Source organism: Aquarana catesbeiana, linkage group LG05 (genome assembly GCF_042186555.1).
Source record: "Aquarana catesbeiana isolate 2022-GZ linkage group LG05, ASM4218655v1, whole genome shotgun sequence".
NCBI lineage: Eukaryota > Metazoa > Chordata > Amphibia > Anura > Ranidae > Aquarana > Aquarana catesbeiana.
The window spans coordinates 61,143,921-61,163,215 of record NC_133328.1 but is presented as its reverse complement, the minus strand read 5'-3'; the positions used below and the strand labels follow the sequence as shown (position 1 = coordinate 61,163,215).

The 19,295-nt window shown below is 43.0% G+C and overlaps 1 protein-coding gene across 1 annotated transcript in view; it reads right to left on the bottom strand.

Annotated features, from left to right (window-relative positions):
- The window catches only part of GAD2 (glutamate decarboxylase 2), a 133,117-nt gene that overhangs the window by 31,971 nt on the left and 81,851 nt on the right, over positions 1 to 19,295 (bottom strand). Inside the window, exons 8-11 of the mRNA XM_073629789.1 lie at positions 18,296 to 18,375; positions 14,428 to 14,482; positions 11,611 to 11,727; positions 8,045 to 8,109 (exon numbers count right to left, since the gene is read on the bottom strand). Of these exons, the coding sequence (XP_073485890.1) occupies positions 8,045 to 8,109; positions 11,611 to 11,727; positions 14,428 to 14,482; positions 18,296 to 18,375 (317 nt within the window). The remainder of the gene's footprint in view (positions 1 to 8,044; positions 8,110 to 11,610; positions 11,728 to 14,427; positions 14,483 to 18,295; positions 18,376 to 19,295) is intronic.

The window sequence follows — 19,295 nt, the reverse complement described above, 5'->3', positions numbered from 1 at the left end:
ATTATATAGCAGCACACTCTTCTGAGAAGCCAACAACCGGCCAAAGCGTGCTTTATTTTCTGTGTAACTGCTGTAATTAGGGAGCATAATACCCTGAAATTATGTTCATTTTCAACACAAATATACCAGTGAAGCTATACCATATGTGATGCTTCGAGCCGTCATATTAGGCAGGAGGGGAAAGCTTCTTTGCAATAAAAAAAAAAAAGAGTGTCACTCAGATTTGACATGCTTAAAAAACTTTGCTCAATAGGCTAAATCTTCTATTCCAGTGCTGATGTATGTCAGAGATCATTACAGCACTTCTAAAGCTTTAATCCCTGGGTGGTAGAGCAATTACCATCCCCAATTGGGTCATATTAGACATAATGATGTATAATTTGGGATTTCGGTGTACATCACAGCCTAGATTCGTGTGGGAGAAAGTAAGGTTTTAATATTTGCACTGCAGTGAAAGTGTGTCTTTAGGAAAGTGTTTTGTCTTTATTATATGGGTTCATACAATGGGGGTTTTCCCTTAACTAAAGGCTCCTATACAACAGTCTAAACAAGTCCATTTACTATGAGATGCACAAGCCTCATAAAGTAAAAACCTTCCTTTACCCCCCCCCCCCCCCCCGACTGAGCCAAATCCTCCTTCATTTGTGTCTCACACACTCCCCCTCCCAGACACTGCAGCTCAACAGAGGCTGTGCTGTCAATCCAGAGAGCAGCAGGCAGAACTAGGTGCTGATTAACAAACTACAAGCTTGTGAATCAGTGGGACAATGCTTAGAACCACATAACCACTGTAGTGCAGGCAGACAGGGCCCACCTGAGAGTGGCAACTCTTCTCTGAATTCAGGAGCAGTGCAGCATTGTTGCCACGCCATCACAGCTACATTGGGTGGACTTTTCTAGAAAAATCAATAAATATTTGTGAGACTTTACAGAGGAACTAAGAAAAAACTGTAAACGTAAACACACTTAAGCTGTGTACACACGACCAGTTTTGCCGTCAGACTAAACTCTGAAGGTTTCTCGGACGGAACTCCGACGGAATTCTATTCAAGCGGTCTTGCCTACACACGGTCAAACTAAAGTCCGACCAAAGTCAGACCGTCCAGAACGCGGTGACGTACAACACGTACGACACGACTAGAAAAGGATGTTCAATAGCCAGTAGCCAATAGCTTCCGTCTCGTACTTGCTTCAGAGCATGCGTCGTTTTTGGTCCGTCGGAACAGCATACAGATGAGCGGTTTTCCTGACAGGAACTGGTTCCGGCGGAAAGATTTAGAACATGTTCTATTTTTTAGGTCCGTCAGAATTTTCCAAAAATAAGGTCCGATGAGGCCTACACACGAGTGGATTATACAATGAAAAGACTCCGTCGGACTTTTTCTATCAGACATTGCGCTCATGTCTACGCGGCATTATATTTAAAGTAGATGTAAACCCTCACATATACCCAGTGAAGTAAACAGCCTCAGATGATACACAGAGATTAAACAAATCTCCCTATATGCGTTTTACATGTATATCTTGCTGTCTTCACCTTTACCTACTGTTTAGAAAGTGCAAGTCTTGTTCGATTTTTCACTTCTTCATTCATCTGTAGGAGGAGACCATTGCTAGACACTGTGAGAAAGCTGATTGGACGAAAGGCACACATCCCCACCCCCCACACATGCAGAGCATGCCTGTGAATTGTTTAGCTGGCTGCTAATCTATTTATAGCAACCTCCTTGGACACACAGGTCTATCTCCGGCCTCTGAGAGCTTGTCAAAAGTTATCAGGCTGATAACAGAGGAACAGGACAAAGCTACCAGACTAAGTGCTTTAAAGAGAGATAAGAAAACACTCACAAACTCAGAAAACACTGCAGATAGATGTGCCCAGCTCAAATTTCATGAATCGGGTTTACATCCACTTTAAGTGCTGAAAAACATATTTTTTAATGGGAGGCCATAGTTCTACTTTTATTGAAGATTGATCCAGCTACCTATGTTTTACATGTGGGTTTGGGTCTAGCCCCGTTGTCTCCAAACTGCGAACATGAGGCCAGATGTGGCCTTTTGCTTGCCCTTATCTGACCCTTGGGGCACTATTACAGCAACTGATACCAATGATGGGACACCATTCCCCCGACTGACACCATCAATTGGGCACTATTCATCTTACTGATAACAATTGGGCACTATTCCTCCCATTAAAACCAATGATGACGCACTGAGGCTGGGGCATTATCCACTCCCGCTGGCCACAGTCCAGCCCCCCCAAAATCCTGAAGAGGAGTAAACTGGCCCTTTGTTGGAATGTTTGGAGACCCCTGGTTCAGCCTAATAAAGTTTGTTTTAGTTGCTAATAACAGGTTTCAGTAAAGTGCAGTAAAATGGTAAGCGTTGACAGTCCTACTTTTCGTTTATTTCTTAACCGCTTCCCGACTGCCTCACGTGGATATACTGCGGCAGAAGGGCACGTACAGGCAAATTAACGTACCTGTACGTTGCCCTTTAAGAGGCAGTTTTGTGTGTGCGATCGCGCCCGCCGGGAGCACCGTGACCGTGATCGAGGGTCCCGTGGACTCGATGTCCGCGGGGATACCTGCGATCGCCCCACGGTGAGGAAGAACGGTGCTAATGTAAACAAGCATCTCTCCATTCTGCCTAATGACACTGACACTGATCACAGCTCCCTGTAATTGGGAGTGGTGATCAGTGTCGTGTCACACACAGCCCCTCCCCCCCACAGTTAGAATCACTCCCTAGGACACACTTAACCCCTACAGCGCCACCTAGTGGTTAAGCCCTTCACTGCCAGTCACATTTACACAGTAATCAATGCATTTTTAATCACTGTATAAATGTGAATGGTCCCAAAATCGCACCAAAATTGTCTGACGTGTCCGCCATAATGTTGTAGTGACGATAAAAATCGCTGATCGCCACCATTACTAGTAAAAAAAAAAAATATATCAATAAAAATGCCATAAAACTATCCCCTATTTTGTAGACGCTATAACTTTTGCGCAAACCAATCAATAAACGCTTATTGCGATTTTTTTACCAAAAATATGTAGAAGAATACGTATCGGTCTAAACTGAGGAAAAAAATGTTTTTTTTTATATATTTCATTTTATTTGGCAAAATGTGATCAAATACCACCAAAAGAAAGCTCTATTTGTGGGTAAAAAAGGACATCAATTTTGTTTGGGAGCCACGTCGCACGACTGCGCAATTGTCAGTTAAAGAGACGCAGTGCCGAATCGCAAAAAGTGCTCTGGTCTTTGGCCAGCCAAATGGTCTGGGGCTTAAGTGGTTAAAGCAGCCACAACATGAGTAGCAAAGTCTGTCCCCTGCCAGTATTGTGCAGAGAAAGACTGCTGCACTCTATGTGGAAGCAGTGGTCTCTCACAGTGCTCTGATACGCCCCCCTTCAGAGTCAGAACTGGAGCTCTCCAATCAGCAAAGCTCACACTCCCCGCTGTTCTGAAAGTTCTATCTCTGACTCAAAAGGTGACAGAGGTCTGCAGAGAGAACATTTTTACTCCATAGAGTGCAGTAGGCTATCTCTGCAGCTGCTGGCAGACGACAGGCTTTTAGACTCTAGCTGTGATGGTTTTACAAACATAATCAGCGGTAGGACTCTAAATACTTGCCGTTTTTCTGTACCTGATATGAATTTACAAGACTTGAGATTTTAATTGGACTTTAATTAACTTGAAAGAGGTACACGGCAATCAGAGCAAGAAGCTGCAATTTTCAAGTGCATTGAAGGAGCTGATCTTATTTTTGGTTCAGTCCTTCTCAGCTATGGGATACTGGGGAAGAGGAGTGACTTCACATAGAAACCATTTCAAACACCAGGTTACTGGCAACCAGGTAATTTACAAAGGGCGAAAAGAACCGATGACATGATCGACAATAATTAAAGAGAGGAAGACTGTATTTTCTTAAAGTGGAACTTCACTCTTCCAATCAACTTTGATTATTTTTAATCCTTACGTTCCTATCATTAGTAAATCATGGACGTAGATGGGGGGGGGGGGTGTTGGGGTGTCTGAACTCCCCAAGAGTAGAGTTAGGTTTGTGGAAAAAACTTGTTTCCGTCCGGTCCATAATTGTCAATGGACGGGAGCAAGGCAAGCTCCTGTATTGATCCAGCCACTGTTGCTGTCAGCCTCCCCCTCCTCCCTCCCCCTCCTACATCCACGACGATTTAGGTCTAGGGGCACTACGCTTACATCTCGGGTCACCGCTCATCTGACATCATGGGTCGGCTCGGGTGGGGGGTGGGGCGCTACGCTTACAGGTCGGGTCAACTCGGGCGGGGGTCGGGGAGCTCTGCTGACATCTCAGGTCAGGGGCGAGGCGCTCGGCAGGGTGGTCTGCTAACCTGGTGCACACTGTGTGGTGACACAAAGGCGCCTTTTTCACTAATTTCAAATATACTGCAAGGAGGGGGAGTGGGAAGAGAAGAGGATTAATTCCTACCCTCAGTGCCCTGGACTGCAGCAGAAAGTTAAGGTCAGTGCATGACAGCTCCCCTCCGCAGACTGCCCTGCCATCTGCTGGAAAGAATCTGGGTAGGGACCCTAAGATAAGGGTAATCCATCCGCAGTCTCTGATTATCTCCTGTAATCCATCCGCAGTCTGATTATCTCCTGTAGTCTGTCCGCAGTCTCTGATTATCTCCTGTAATCCATCCGCAGTCTCTGAATATCTCCTGTAGTCTGTCCACAGACTCTGACTATCTCCTGTAATCTGTCCGCAGTCTCTGATTATCTCCTGTAATCTGTCTACAGTCTCTGATTATCTCCTGTAGTCTGTCCGCAGTCTCTGATTATCTCCTGTAGTCCATCCGCAGTCTCTGATTATCTCCTGTAGTCTGTCTGCAGTCTCTGATTATCTCCTGTACTGTGTCTGCAGTCTCTGATCATCTCCTGTAGTATGTCTGCAGTCTCTGATTATCTCCTGTAATCCATCTGCATTCTCTGATTATCTCCTGTAATCCATCCGCAGTCTCTGATTATCTCCTGTAATCCATCCGCAGTCTCTGATTATCTCCTGTAGTCCGTCTGCAGTCTCTGATTATCTCCTGTAATCCATCCGCAGTCTCTGATTATCTCCTGTAGTCTGTCCGCAGTCTCTGATTATCTCCTGTAGTCCGTCTGCAGTCTCTGATTATCTCCTGTAATCCATCCGCAGTCTCTGATTATCTCCTGTAGTCTGTCAGCAGTCTCTGATTATCTCCTGTAATCCATCTGTAGTCTCTGATTATCTCCTGTAGTCCATCTGCAGTCTCTGATTATCTCCTGTAATCCATCCGCAGTCTCTGATTATCTCCTGTAATCCATCCGCAGTCTCTGATTATCTCCTGTAATCCGTCTGCAGTCTCTGATTATCTCCTGTAGTCTGTCCGCAGTCTCTGATTATCTCCTGTAATCCATCCGCAGTCTCTGATTATCTCCTGTAATCCATCCGCAGTCTCTGATTATCTCCTGTAATTCATCCGCAGTCTCTGATTATCTCCTGTAGTCTGTCCGCAGTCTCTGATTATCTCCTGTAATCCATTCGCAGTCTCTCCCCAATTGCCCATACACCCCTCCCACAATGTTTTGGCCACACACAGTTTTTTTTTGTTCTCTCCTTGGCATACCCCTCGTTCTCAAGTTCAAAGGTTTAGAGGTATGTTTTGTATGTATGGACTCAGCACAGTACCACGTCTCTTGTCTGGTATACTGGGTTAAAATCAGTGAGTGTGCTGCCTTCCACAAGATGGTACCCCTTTGCAACTGCCCAGTAAGACTGGCTATTACAGTGCACCATCCTGTGATAGCTACTCCAATGGCTGAGAGCACTGACATCTGTTTTCTGGTGGGGGGGCACACCCCTGTCAGAACACAATAGCACAGTGGGGAAGATCGCTGTACTAATATTGCATGTGTTAGTACAGTGATCTGTCTGGCTGAACGAAAAAAAGCTGACAGTGTGTACCAGGCCTTAGACTGGACAATAGCCAACCTCACCGCAATGTTCATAAAAACTGGAAGAAGGCAAAACTGAAATCAGGTTCAATTTTCAAGAGGATCTGAGAAAATAGAATTAAGGATGTGATTGCTTACTATAAGCAACACATTGTTTTTCCTTTTTCCAGTCTTTATGAATTTAGTGCAATTTGTTTTATTTAAAATTACTTTTACTTTGTACCTGCTACTGAACACCCCCCCCCCCCCCCCCCCCGAACAAAAAATTATCTACGGCCCTGTAGTAAATAGAGAAGAAAGTTATCAAAATTACTTGTTTTAAACTTTTTTTTTACATTTCTTCAGTTACTTGGTTTCCTGCCTAGGCACATGATGTCACATCCCAGGAGTCTTCAGGAGGGGAGAAGAGGAGGAGGGGTTTTCTCAGCTAAGCACACTCCTCATGCATACTTGAGCTAAAGGCAGGAAGTAAATGCTACATGAATCATTCGCCCTTATTCAAGATGGCAACAGCCAGAAATGCTAGGGGGTTGTTTTTCAAAGAGATTTGTCACCAAAATAAAGCATGGAGACATGGATGGTTGGGGGAGTTTGCTTTAAATATGTAAAAATTAATTAAATAGTGTTTTTTCATTTGTGGTGCTCAGTTGCAGTGAATATCCACTTTAATGTATTATTGAAGTGTTTAACTTTAAAGATGTTCTTCAGTTTGGAACAAAACTCAAATGTTTTCCAATGTTGGAGCTGTCTGGATCTCTAAAATAAAAACAAACTATTCTTAGGAATAATGCTGAGACTGTGACCACCCCCACCTTTGCCTCATCATGGTTGACACGTGAAGCATGTTAAGGACCATGGCCTTTACCAGCCTTATTCATTCCTACATTCAAACATTTTTAGGAGGAAAATAAACCACATGCAGCTTCTACTTTTCCACATATGTATATGATAGTTGGAGTTATGAGTACTCCATGGATTTTTTCCGACGGATGTTGGCTCAAACTTGTCTTGCATACACACGGTCACACAAAACTGTTGGAAAATCCGATCGTTCTAAACTCGGTGACGTAAAACACGTACGTCAGGACTATAAACGGGGCGGTAGCCAATAGCTTTCGTCTCCTTATTTATTCTGACCATGCGTGGCACTTTGTCCGTCGGATTTGTGTACACACGATCAGAATTTAGGACAACAGATTTTGTTGTCGGAAAATTTTATAACAAGCTCTCAAATTTTGTGTGTCGGAAATTCCGATGGAAAATGTGTGATGGAGCCTACACACGGTCGGAATTTCCGTCAACAAGGTCCTATCACACATTTTCCGTCTGAAAATCCGACCGTGTGGACAAGGCATAAGTGTGTAATCACTTATAATTCTTCCCAAAATTGCAAGTTACATTGATTGATCAGTGAATCTACTGGCATGAACCCAACTGGATGTGTGCTGGACTCCTCATTAGGTGAATTAATTTGCTTCTAAAGTGGTAAAGAAATTCTTTGAATGGCTTACCCATTCACTTCTAGTATGCTTTATGCCCTGTGGCCTGAAAGACTTAGTTTAGACCAAATAAAAGCATATACAAGCAAAGATCCCATTTTCTAGTTCAATTTAAGAGATTCTGTCACTAGGGGTCCACCTCTGCCAGTATCTGAAGCGGTTTCCCTTTAATGCTGATGATTCACATTGCAGATTGCCGGTTTTAATTCATCAGACTGCCAATAGAATGAAACTAATTGATTTGCCTATTGCTACTTGCTATGTAGTCAGTTTTGGTGCAAATAATGTTCGTCTGAGCTTTTTTTTTTTTTTAAGCCCGATTACAGGCTGCAACTTTTTACATAATTATTTCTGCTTCCATACCAGTCCAAGGAGAGAAAGACAGACCATGAAAATAGTACGGGGTTGGCCAGAGGAAATGTCACAGCACTGCTTCTTCCACCCAGTGATGTGAATGAACTGGAAGTTGCCGAAGGAAATAAGACAGTCCTTTCTCTTTCCTCCCTGCATGTTTGTTGCTGCAGTCAGCTAAGGTATGAAAATGTGCCTGACAAAAACAAACAAATGGCTCTCACTTGTCAGCACCGTTCAACTTCCATCGGTGTTTTTTTGACATCAGCAATCCTCCACCCCATGCCGCCTGTGAGAAGGAAAAGCAAATTTTCAGTTAACATACAGTAAGTACTTTGTATGAAAGCTTCATAACCTGTACCTGCTACTAGAGGAATACAAGCCTTAAGTGTTCGTTCCTTTCCAAAACATTTGGCAGAGCTTGGCTGGCTGCCGGATTGTTTTAAAGTCTTGTGTATCCATACTTGAAATATCTGCATTTCATTTTAAAGGGAACCTAAACTCAAAGTTTAAGTCTGTTTCACAAAAAGACATTCAAGAAGCAGAGTGGGGGAGGCCAAAGTGAAAAAACATACTTGAAAAAACTACGAAAAAACATAAGTGAAAACTTCAGTCTTTATCTAGATCACCTTGCCTGGATCTTTTACCCAATGCCTTGATAGTGTCGATAGGCCATGACCACCAAAAAATATTTTGGTGTTAGTTGTCTTTAGCAAACGTATATTATACTACCCGCAAAAAAGTCCTCCCTCTCTGAGTGATATCTTCTGTTCAGTAATCAGTCTATAGCAAGGGATGGCTGGTGTAGAGTAACTAGGCCATGCAGAACCTAACCAGCACGGCAAACACATGTCACCTCCAGTGTGGTGAGGAATAACAGTTCATAGGCTTTAAAATGCATGAATTGTTTGAGAACACAGTACGGGGACAGCGCTTAGTAGAAAGGATGGAGGAATAGGGTTTATCAGAAAGTAGAGCGGGCTTAGCTGAAGGGATTAGTGCCTATTAGGGGATCCTGCTTTGACCATTGTAACTCCCTCCTCAATAACCTAGCTCTACACAGGCTATGTTCCCTTAAGCCTATCATGAAAGCTGCTGCCAGACGCATCTATCCTACTAAATGCTAAGCCTCCACTCCTCCTCTCTGACAATCCCTAAACTGGCTTCTGGTCACCCAACAAATAGAATTCAAAATATTGATATACAGAGCCATTCACATCTCTGCCCACAGTTACATAACCAACCTCATTATTATTATACAGGATTTATATAGCGCCAAAAGTTTGCTCAGTGCTTTACAAAATGAAGGCAGACATTACAGTTACAATACAGTCTGGTACAAGAGGAATCAGAGGGCCCTGCTCATTAGAGCTTACAATCTAGGACCTCATTTCAAATATCAACCAAACCATCATCTTTGCTCTTCCCAAGACCTCTTGCTCTCTATCCCTTCATTACCTCCTCCCTTACTCTACTCAAGGACTGCTCCATCGCCTCTCCCATGAACTGGAACTGCTTACTCCAACCTGTACAGCTATCTCCTATTCTGCCTTTAGGCAGTGCAATCTGTACAGCTACCCCTACTCTGACCTCAGCCTATCCCAGCTCTGTCTAATAACTCTATTTATTTGCTCGAACAACTCATCTACCCATGATTATTACCTTTTGTATCCCTTGCTTAGATTGTAAGCTCTCAAGAGCAGGGCCCTAACAACTACAAATAAATACAGCCATGGGGGGGCCCTTGAGGCACTAATAACCATCAACAAATGTATATAAAATATAGGATTCTATAGGATGCTCAATCTCTTGATTTTTTCAATTTACGACTATCTCTGTCCATAAGAACCCCCTGAAGAAGACTCTACGAAGTGAAACCTTTAGGGGTCAGCATTGGGCTTTGCAGCCCTTGTGGCAGACCGAGAGCAACATATGTTTTGTTTCTCCTCTATTTTGCACATATTATGTTTTATTCCCTTTGAGGTTTTTAATCATGCTTTAAAATCTTTGTAATTTTATATACATTTGTTGATGGTTATTGCTGCCTCAAAGTCCCCCCCCTCTCATGGTTGTATTTATTTGTATTGTAACTGTACTGTCTGCCTTAACTTTTTAAAGTGCTGTTTAAACTGTTGACACTATATAAATCCTGTGTAATAATAATAATATTAATAATATGTATTTTGAGGTCTTATCTCCTCTATCACAGCAAGAGGACAGCAAGAAAAGCATTTAAGTTTCGAATACCAGTTACAAGGCAGCAGCCTGAGGGCTCCAAGTCCAAATACCATAAAAATCATAAGAACTTGAAGGGTGTAAATTAGAGGTCGACCGACATGGGATTTTCTCTATTCAATGCCGATATTTAGAAATCTGGGCGACCGATGGCCGATATATGATACCGATTTTTGCGGTCGTTATTTTAGGCCGATTTTTCTTTCTTTTTTTTTTCCTTTCATCTCATAAACTCACCCACTCCCACTCCACTCCCTCCTGCTTGCTCCTGTCATTCTACCACACACTGGACGTCCTCAGTACAGATGGCACTGATTGGCACTGGCAGGTGGCACTGGTTGGCACTAGTAGGTGGCACTGGTTGGCACTGATTGGCACTGGCAAGTGGCACTGGTTGCCACTAATTGGCACTGGAAGATGGCACTGGTTGGCACTGATTGGCACTGGCAAGTGGCACTGGTTGGCACTGGCAGGTTTCACACTGAGCTCATATAGTGTAACTGTTTGTGAAACTGACATATGTAACTGAATGCAGAGAGAGACCAGCTGTCAAAATTCAGCGGTGATGTTGGGGGTGGGCGGGACCCAGCAGCTATCAAACACCAGCCAATGATTGGGCTGCATAAGAAAGGTGGCGGGGTCACATACACATTGCGGCCTGCCCAGATCCCATCCCATTGGCTGGTGTTTGATAGCTGCCCACCCCCGACATCAACGCTCAATTCTGACAGCTGGTCTCTCTCTGCACTCAGTTACATATGTCAGTTTCACACACTCAGCGGCTCTGACAAGCGTCAAGCGCTGCTCTGCCAATGGAGTGTGGGGAAGGGAGGAGGAAGACTGGGAGTGGGTCGACGGGGCACGGTGCGGTCAGTGTTAATCGGCCTAATTATCGCCTAATTATCAACCAATGCTGATTTATTAAAAAAGGGCAAATATCGGCCGATATATCGGTCAACCTCTAGTGTGAATGCAGCAAATGATATTTCAGAAAGAGTATAAAAGGGGGAAGGCAACTAAAAATGTAGTGCACTGCTGGAGAAACTACTGTAGACAGTGCATGACATGATGTGACAGACTGTAGTGCAGATACTGGAGAGGAAGCTCTGATACCAAAGTGCAATCGATGTATAGTGATGTGGACAGAAGTGAGGGAAACAAAATATGCTGGGATTGTGGACACTGGTATCAGGAGAATGCCTATGCTGAGGTTGTTAACACTCACAATTGAGGCTATAGTTTGTCTTTGTGTATAACTGTCCATGTTTACATTCTAATAAATGGTACCATTGGTAATGCACTAGGCTGGTGCAGCCTTCTTGCTTGTTGTCCAGTTGCAGTGTACAGCTCAAAGGTGAAGCTGCCCTTTCAGGCTCACGTGGGCTGTGAGTAACTAGTTAGGGATGAATAATGACATACAGCTTGTGCTACATGCCCTGATTAATAACATAAAATACTCATACGAAGGCAGGATCATCTAGAGAATACAGCAAGTGACAATCTCTTTTGGTACTACTTGGATAGTAACAATGAGTGCATAAGAGCGGATACTTACATCAACATGCATCCATATCTTGTACTTTCTGCAGATATCAGAGATTGCAACAAGAGGATCAAAAGCACCATAAACTGTGGTACCTGCTGTCGCACTGACAAAGAATGGAACAAATCCCTGCAAAAGGAAACAAAGATTTTCCAATATTTATTGAGGGCAAATATCTTTATTGAAAAAATAGATGATGTTCTGTTGAATGTACTAGTCCAGCCTGCTTTCCTGTGTTCACTAAAAACTACAGATGGGACCCTCAATTAGTTATAGACTGAATAACATGAGTTCCTTTAAAGTGGAACTGAACTCATCAAAAACAAATTCCTGTGATACAAATATAACAAGAAAAAGTTTATTATTAAATACCAAAACCTGTTTTATATAAATCAGACACCCATGCTAGCCTCCTTGCAATCCCCACAAAGCACATGGAGAAGAATATACAAACAACCATGTATCTGAAACCCATACCACCAACCACCCAGTCCTGGAACTCACCAATAGTCCCTGGTTGGTGTGAACCAGGTCACAAAACACAAGACCTAGAACAATGGACATGTATCAGAAAGATAGATATGCATGTAAAATAAATGATTAAGGCTAATAAAGTACTATACGAGTGCCGATTTAAATAACTATAGAGGACAATCCATGCATAGAGATCACTCAAACTGTGCAGATTCTGATGCTTTACATATATCGGCAGCCCTGGTGGTTGCACCACTCTCCTTTAGTTTTTTCAGTACAGTCTCATTTCTCATTTTCAGGAATAGAACAGCTTTGTCTGATTTCTATGAAATGGATTTTGGTATTTATTAATGTAGCAAGGTCACAGCCTCCTTTGGTCTAATGAGAACCTCCAGGGCCAGAAATAGCTGACATCCTTCTTACAGTATATGGTGGGTTGTGAGGCATGGTGGGTGCAAAGCAGTTAGATTCATAGGGCGCCAGACACTTCTTGAATGCAAAAGAGATTTTATTTCTCTTAGCAGAACTTTGGGAGAGAGGGTTAGGGCCAGGACACCCTTCGGTAGTAGCAAGATTAATTGGCAGACCCTGAGACTTCAACAGGAGGACAGCCATGCAGGGAAAGGCATCCAGCGAGATGCCACATCTGCATGTGAGGAAATGCTGTCTCCTATGGCAACACTCTTTAACAGTTTCAACACAAAGTGTAACAGTTCCTTCACTTCCACTACAATCACTTCTTGTAGTTCTTCAGCCCACTGAGCTCTCAGTCTCTCACTAGACTAGATGATTCACTGCCACTGAATCCCTTGAGCTCCTCCAATCTTCACGGTAGTATCTTCCTCAAGCGTCACCCCTGCCTTTCTGCTGGGTCCCTAGCTTGGCACTCAAGATACTTCTCAAGCTTCACCCCACTTGCCTGCTCGTTCCCTGGCTTGACACACAAGGCTGCTCTGTAAGCGCTGGTTGGGTCCCTGGCTTGATAACCATTGAAGTTTCCAAATTTTTCACCGTCCCCGGGTTGGTGAGAATACTGCTATACTGTATTTGCTTTAGCTACTCACTGTGGTCCCTGGTAATAAGGTGGTTGGTCCCTTATGGCAACAGCTTCCTCTCTACCTCTGACCACGACAGGTTCTCTGGCCGGCAGAAGCGTCACTTCTGGTTGGACTGTAAGCCGCAATCTCAACCCTGCGCTGCTCTCTTGCTTCTGGATAGGCCTCAGATAGCCTAGCAGCCAGATGTGCCCGGGATAGGCCCAATCTCTGGCCTAGCAGCCCGGGAAGCACAACACACGTCCACCCAGACAGCCGTCCAGGTGGCACAGAACACAGATCACCTGACTCCACCCAAATATATAGGTTCTCTCAGCAGGCCAAGGGATTCAAGGGAAGCCCTTGCCTATTGGTTGAGATACCCCATATTCCCATAATCTAACCTTGCATTGCCCTTCTAGTATCTAATGCCACCAGGTACCCAGCCACCTAGCGGAACAAGAGAAAAGTGTAGCAATGCCAGACTTAGGAAGAAATCAATTGATCCCTAACAATTAGCCAAGGCAGTTACACCTGGTAGGTAAATTTAGGAGCAACCTTGTCTAAACTCCAGGGTGCTACATCAATAAACTTTTTTTTGTTATATGTGTATCAGTACATGGTAGTGTGGATACTTTTTGCCAGGGGATTTGTTTTTGGTGAGTTGATATATTGATCTTTTCTTCTTGCAAAGTGGAACTGAACTCAGAAAGTGAAGATTGAATTCCTCCTTAAAAATATATCAGAGCATTTCCTGGTATGTGAGTGTGCCTACCGCCTCATAGGTGTATACTTGCAGTGTGATATCTAAGGCACCGCTGCCTCTGACTTCTAGTCTTAGGAGAGTTAAAGTGAGATGTCAAAGCTGAGTGGCTCACTGAAGTTCTTGCCTAAAACTCTGACAGGAGGAAGCAAAAGCCCTTCCTCTACCAAGATGGCTGCCTCTACACATAGAAACAGTGTAGAATAAGTAAGTTAGTAATGGGGAAAGATCAGCTGCAGGGAGACCACAGGCAATACTGGTCACTAGGCCTTTAGACTGCAAGATTTATAGTGACCCCCACCCATATTAGCTTTTCTTTACTTTGACAAAGTCCGACACTTTAGCTTGAAAGTCAGGGGTTAGAGGTCATAGAGGTAACCTTTCCACAGCAGGAAGATAGTATTCATTAAAAATCAGCCATGTGTGCAATCTATCATTTATCCTACACATATAATAAACCACCAGATGTTCCTGCTTCCAGTGATTTTAACAGCTACAACCTATTCTGCAAAAAATAATGGTGGGATGGAACACTTATAGGGAATGAATGGTCCATACTTTCTGCTTGGCTTCAATGATTCTCCTTTCAAGATCTGATGGAATCATTTTCCCCCTGTAATTAGGAGCATAAAAGTAAATATTTTCCAATGCGTGTATCTCCCTTTGCCAAATCATAAGAATATAATAACAGAGGATAATGTGGCTCATAGTAATTTCTATCACATTGCTGAAAATAAGTAGGTTAGAACTTCAAAGTTTTGTTAGAAGTTTATAAGAACATACTATGAAATCATTGGCAGCAGTGCATAGGACATAATGGGCATTTTAGTCTATGATTAATATACTGTAATTAGGATTTTAGACAACAAAACTAATCATAAACATACATCTTAAAGTGTGCATCTAGCTAAAACTTTCCTGTCTAGCAAAACCTGTTCCAAGCACAACTGCCCGAGATCAGGCTTAGGTAAGTATATGTAGCACTATCCCCGGAGGAGCCATTGAGTAGATAGTCAGGGTTATTTTCCCAGTAATTGCCCCGCTGCCAGGCAGTTCCAATCATTCTTCAGACTCATTAAAGTGGAGTTCCACCCAAAAGTGGAACTTCCACTCATCAGGTTCCTCCCCCCCTCCGGTGACACAGTTGGCACCTTTCAGGGGGGAGGGGGGTACAGATACCTGTATATTACAGGTATCTGTACCCACTTCCGGTGTAGATAGCCGCAGAATCTGCGGTTATTTACGCCACTTCCTGCTCCCTCCCCGCTGCCTGCTGGGAAACACACGGGTCCCAGAGGCAGCAGGGAGCATTCGTATTGCGCGGTGCGACTCGCGCATGCGCAGTAGGGAACCGGGAAGTGAAGCCGCACGGCTTCACTTCCTGATTCCCTTACTGAAGATGGAGGCGGCAGCACCCGAGGACGGAAAGACGCTTCGGCCTCGGGTGCTGACATCGCGGGCGCCCTGGACAGGTAAGTGTCCATATTTTAAAAGTCAGCAGCTGCAGTATTTGTAGCTGCTGACTTTTAAAAAAAATTTTTTCGGCGGCGCTCCGCTTTAACCAGTCTAGGGGTGTGCTTTTTCTGCTGCTTTATTGTAGAACTTGAACTTGGGTAAGTAGTAGACAACTGTGGAATAGACACACCTATAATGTTAAAGTGACACTAAAGTCTCATTTTTTTAAACCTACTCTGTGCAGTGGTATTGCACAGAACAGTCCAGATCCTCCCCTTCTTGGGTGCCTCACTGGCGCTCCTGACACCTCCATCCTGACGAGTGCCCCCACAGCAAGCAGCTTGCTATAGGGGCACTCGAGCCAAGCCGCTGCTTTGTGTGTCCATTCAGACACGGAGCCACGGTTCAGTGCAACATTGCTGGATCGAGGTGGGCCAGGTAAGTATTAGGGGTGCTGAGGGGAACTGCTGCACACAGAAGGTTTTTTTTTATCTTGTATAGAATGCATAGAATGCATTAAGATAAAAAATAACCTTCTGACTTTAGAACCACTTTAACTCCTGGCAGGCAACTTAATACAGATTTGACATTTTTATATATTTTATTTATTTTCATAGATTTGATGGAAATGTGGCATATTTGTTGTGGGGTGGGGATTTAGTCCACGTAAGAGCAGGGACTGTAGATCTGAGCCCCTTGTCTTCAAGCAAACAATGCAAACATTGCACAATTAAAGGGCTAACAAAGGTACTTTTATTGTCTAACATGTTCACTTCAGAGAGAAACTATAATGGTTTGAGTCAATTTCATTTTAATTATAATAATTATTATTATTATTGAAATACCTTGCCCCAGGCTGGTTAAATTTAGTTTTTGGCACTGCTGTACCCATTTGAGCAGCAGTTTATTTTTCAGGTCTGGCCAGGGCTCTCTAAGCCTGGTGGTTTATTGCTCTTACCTGCCTTTGGAAGACCTCTCTGACCAATCCCTGGGAGGGGGTACCCAGAAGGTGACTGAGAAGAAGAAAAATGTATGGGAGGGCTGTTCAGAGTTTTCTTATCCTGGGGTGTCTGCTCCTGGGAGGAAGACGGAGTTACTGAACAGCTGTTAGGCCTCAGCATATGCTTGGCTGAGGGCCTGAAAGACATGAAAGACATCTGCTGAGGACACTACCTTAGGAAGCTGGACTGGAAAAGGATCACTTTCACTGAAGAGTGTCGCTGGAAAGCTGGTTGGAGAGCTGTCTCTTGACATTGAGAGCAGGACCTCTTGCCCGTAGCTTTAGGTGTGCCTGTGCTTTGAAGGTTAGATGTCAAGGGTAGCTACAAGGACAGTGACTGCTTTTACAGAGTCTCAGAGGGACTGGCTGTCCGCTTCACCTTCAGCAATATTTAAGGTTGCTGATGAAGGATTTTTGCTTGAGAATCTGTCCTCCTGTACATGTTAGCATTTTTTGCATTTTTGGAGTATCCCACACCCTCACCCCTCTCTCCTGTTCAAGTTCTACAATAAAGCTTCAAACAGACACCCCTACACTGAGCCTGTGTTTGTCAGTGTGCTCTGGAACTGGTACTTGGGCTGATAGCCTCTGGACAGGTAAGAGAGACCCATTTAATACCAGTGGCCCCTCTGGTAAGCGCTGAATTATAAAACATTTTTTCAGCTTATACATGTTATACATGTTTAAACAGTTGATTCATTTTTTTTACTATTAATGTAACATATTTAATTTTATAAATATGTGTAATACATGGTGCATACAAGACTATATGTCCCAAAGCATAAGGCTAAGGAAGCCCTTCAAATGATCTTATGAATGAAATTCCCAGACACATAATTTTTTAATGGTATGTTCAAAACTCTCATATACTGTAAATAGGCTGATCAAGTTTCCATAAACTGTAAATGACACAGCCATATATGAATAGAGAAGGTAGGAAAGGAGATGGAATGGATTCACAGGGATCAGTGATTCTCACTGATCATTTTGTTTGTGTGTTTTTAACTTAAGTTATTGAGCAATGTAAACAACAGGTAATAAGAGCATGGAAAATGTGTGAAAATTAGATTAGAGACAGCTTCTTTAGCTGGAAATCATTTTATACTTAGTATTGTCCTTACATTATTTGTTGTCCCAACATTTCATATTCCTGATATGTGTACGCTGTACCAGTTACTTGTGTTAAAAAGTATTCTGCTCTCTTTGCATTGCTTCCTTTGTGTGAAATACCTGGTGATCTATCTGCTTTCCTATTGCAAACAGACCATGCTAGGCATAAAACACATCCCTCCCAGGATGGTAATTTTTCTGGGCGTGCTTAGAGCATGCTCTGTCTGTCTTCCAATGGTCAAGACTGACATGCCACACTACACAGCCATTCACTGGGAAGATCAGTGCACTGCTATTTTCTGCCTCTGGCTGAAACCCCCTGCTGTCTCCACCCCCAGCTCACTAAGTCTCCTATGCAGCTGAGAGGTTATGAAGGTTATGTGATCCAAAAAGAAAATGTGTGTAAGAGGGCGCCAACTCAACAATATTGTGACCAGATGCAGCTGCCCCTTTAAGTGTAACTAATGCTTTTGGAATTGCAAAACAGTGAAAAAGAAAAAAAAAAAACTTCACTAAAGTAGTGCCTACCTTTTTTTCACTGTTTTTGCAATTCCAAAATAGTAAATGGAAAAAAGTATTTATATCAATCAATCAATCAATATATATATATAAATCTTTGATATTGTTCTTTAGTCTCAATGATTATATAACCACTAGTCATTCACAATGCCATGTTTGAATGCACTTGACAACTTCAGGTAAATTGAGGTCACCCTGTTTTATAGCAATAAATGTGAGCAAACAGATTACATTTAGTGACGGCTCATTCTGCTCTACGTGTCGTGTTTCTGTGACCTAAATCAGTGAATGACTCAAGCTCTAATCTTTGATGTTAAATTACATTTAGAAGTTCTTGCGTACCTTTCATCACACTTGATAAGGATCACACTGTCGGTGCCAATACCCAAGGCAGCAGCACCCTTCTTTACTGAAAAGTGACTCTGAAAAAGAGCATAAGGAATTACGATTAAATCAGTACATTTCATGGGTTTTTATAGCATTTAATAGTTTCTGCCTCAAAATGTTATTCACAGCAAACTGGTGATTATCTCTTAAAGCATTTTGCAGATTTATATAGGCAAAAAAATACTTGACTTGCCTATCTTTCTAAGTAAAATACACAAAATAAAAACAAAAATATTTATCAAGTTGTGGCAGAGAGTAACCAATAATGTTCTTATGTATGTCGGAACATGGGGGAGCTGGAGAGGGTTCAGCCATGAGCAACCACCTTAAAGTGTCAGTCCACCAATTCTGGCAGTAGAACAGGAGTTTTATCGAGATTCCAAATAACCTAAGGCACTTAGAGAAGGTGTAATGGCCGAATGCAAAGGGCACTGTGCTAAAATGTAAGTGTGTTTAAAATGTGGTCAAAAGTTACAGGAAGAACCAAAAAATTGACAGACATGGCCTAGACTTGGAGATCCCAGAAATTTTCCAAGCAAGCATCTAGTAATGACCCTAAATCTAGCTTAAGCATGGGAGAGTTTTTGGCTTTTTATCATGACTGGTGTGCTTTATTCAGGAGCAGCACCAAGGTGGGTGGAAAAAGAAATGGGAACTATAGTGTGTGATGTAATCGAATAATTTGGCAAATTAGTTTTATTTCCAGGATCATACAAAGGACAGGCGGACATTAACTGAAAATAAAGTGTGATATTGGGGGATGTCTAGCTCAGTGGTAGATGCGTTTTCCGTGAGTTCACAGCCAACAGGAACTTCAGTTTAAGGGCGTGGTAGCCCACTTTTATTGAAAGTAACAAAAATGAAAGTTCATACATGCATGGGTTGCCCACACAGGGGTTCTTCTCCAAAAAATGACAACACAAACAAAAATGCCACCTGGCTCTCAAAGCTCACT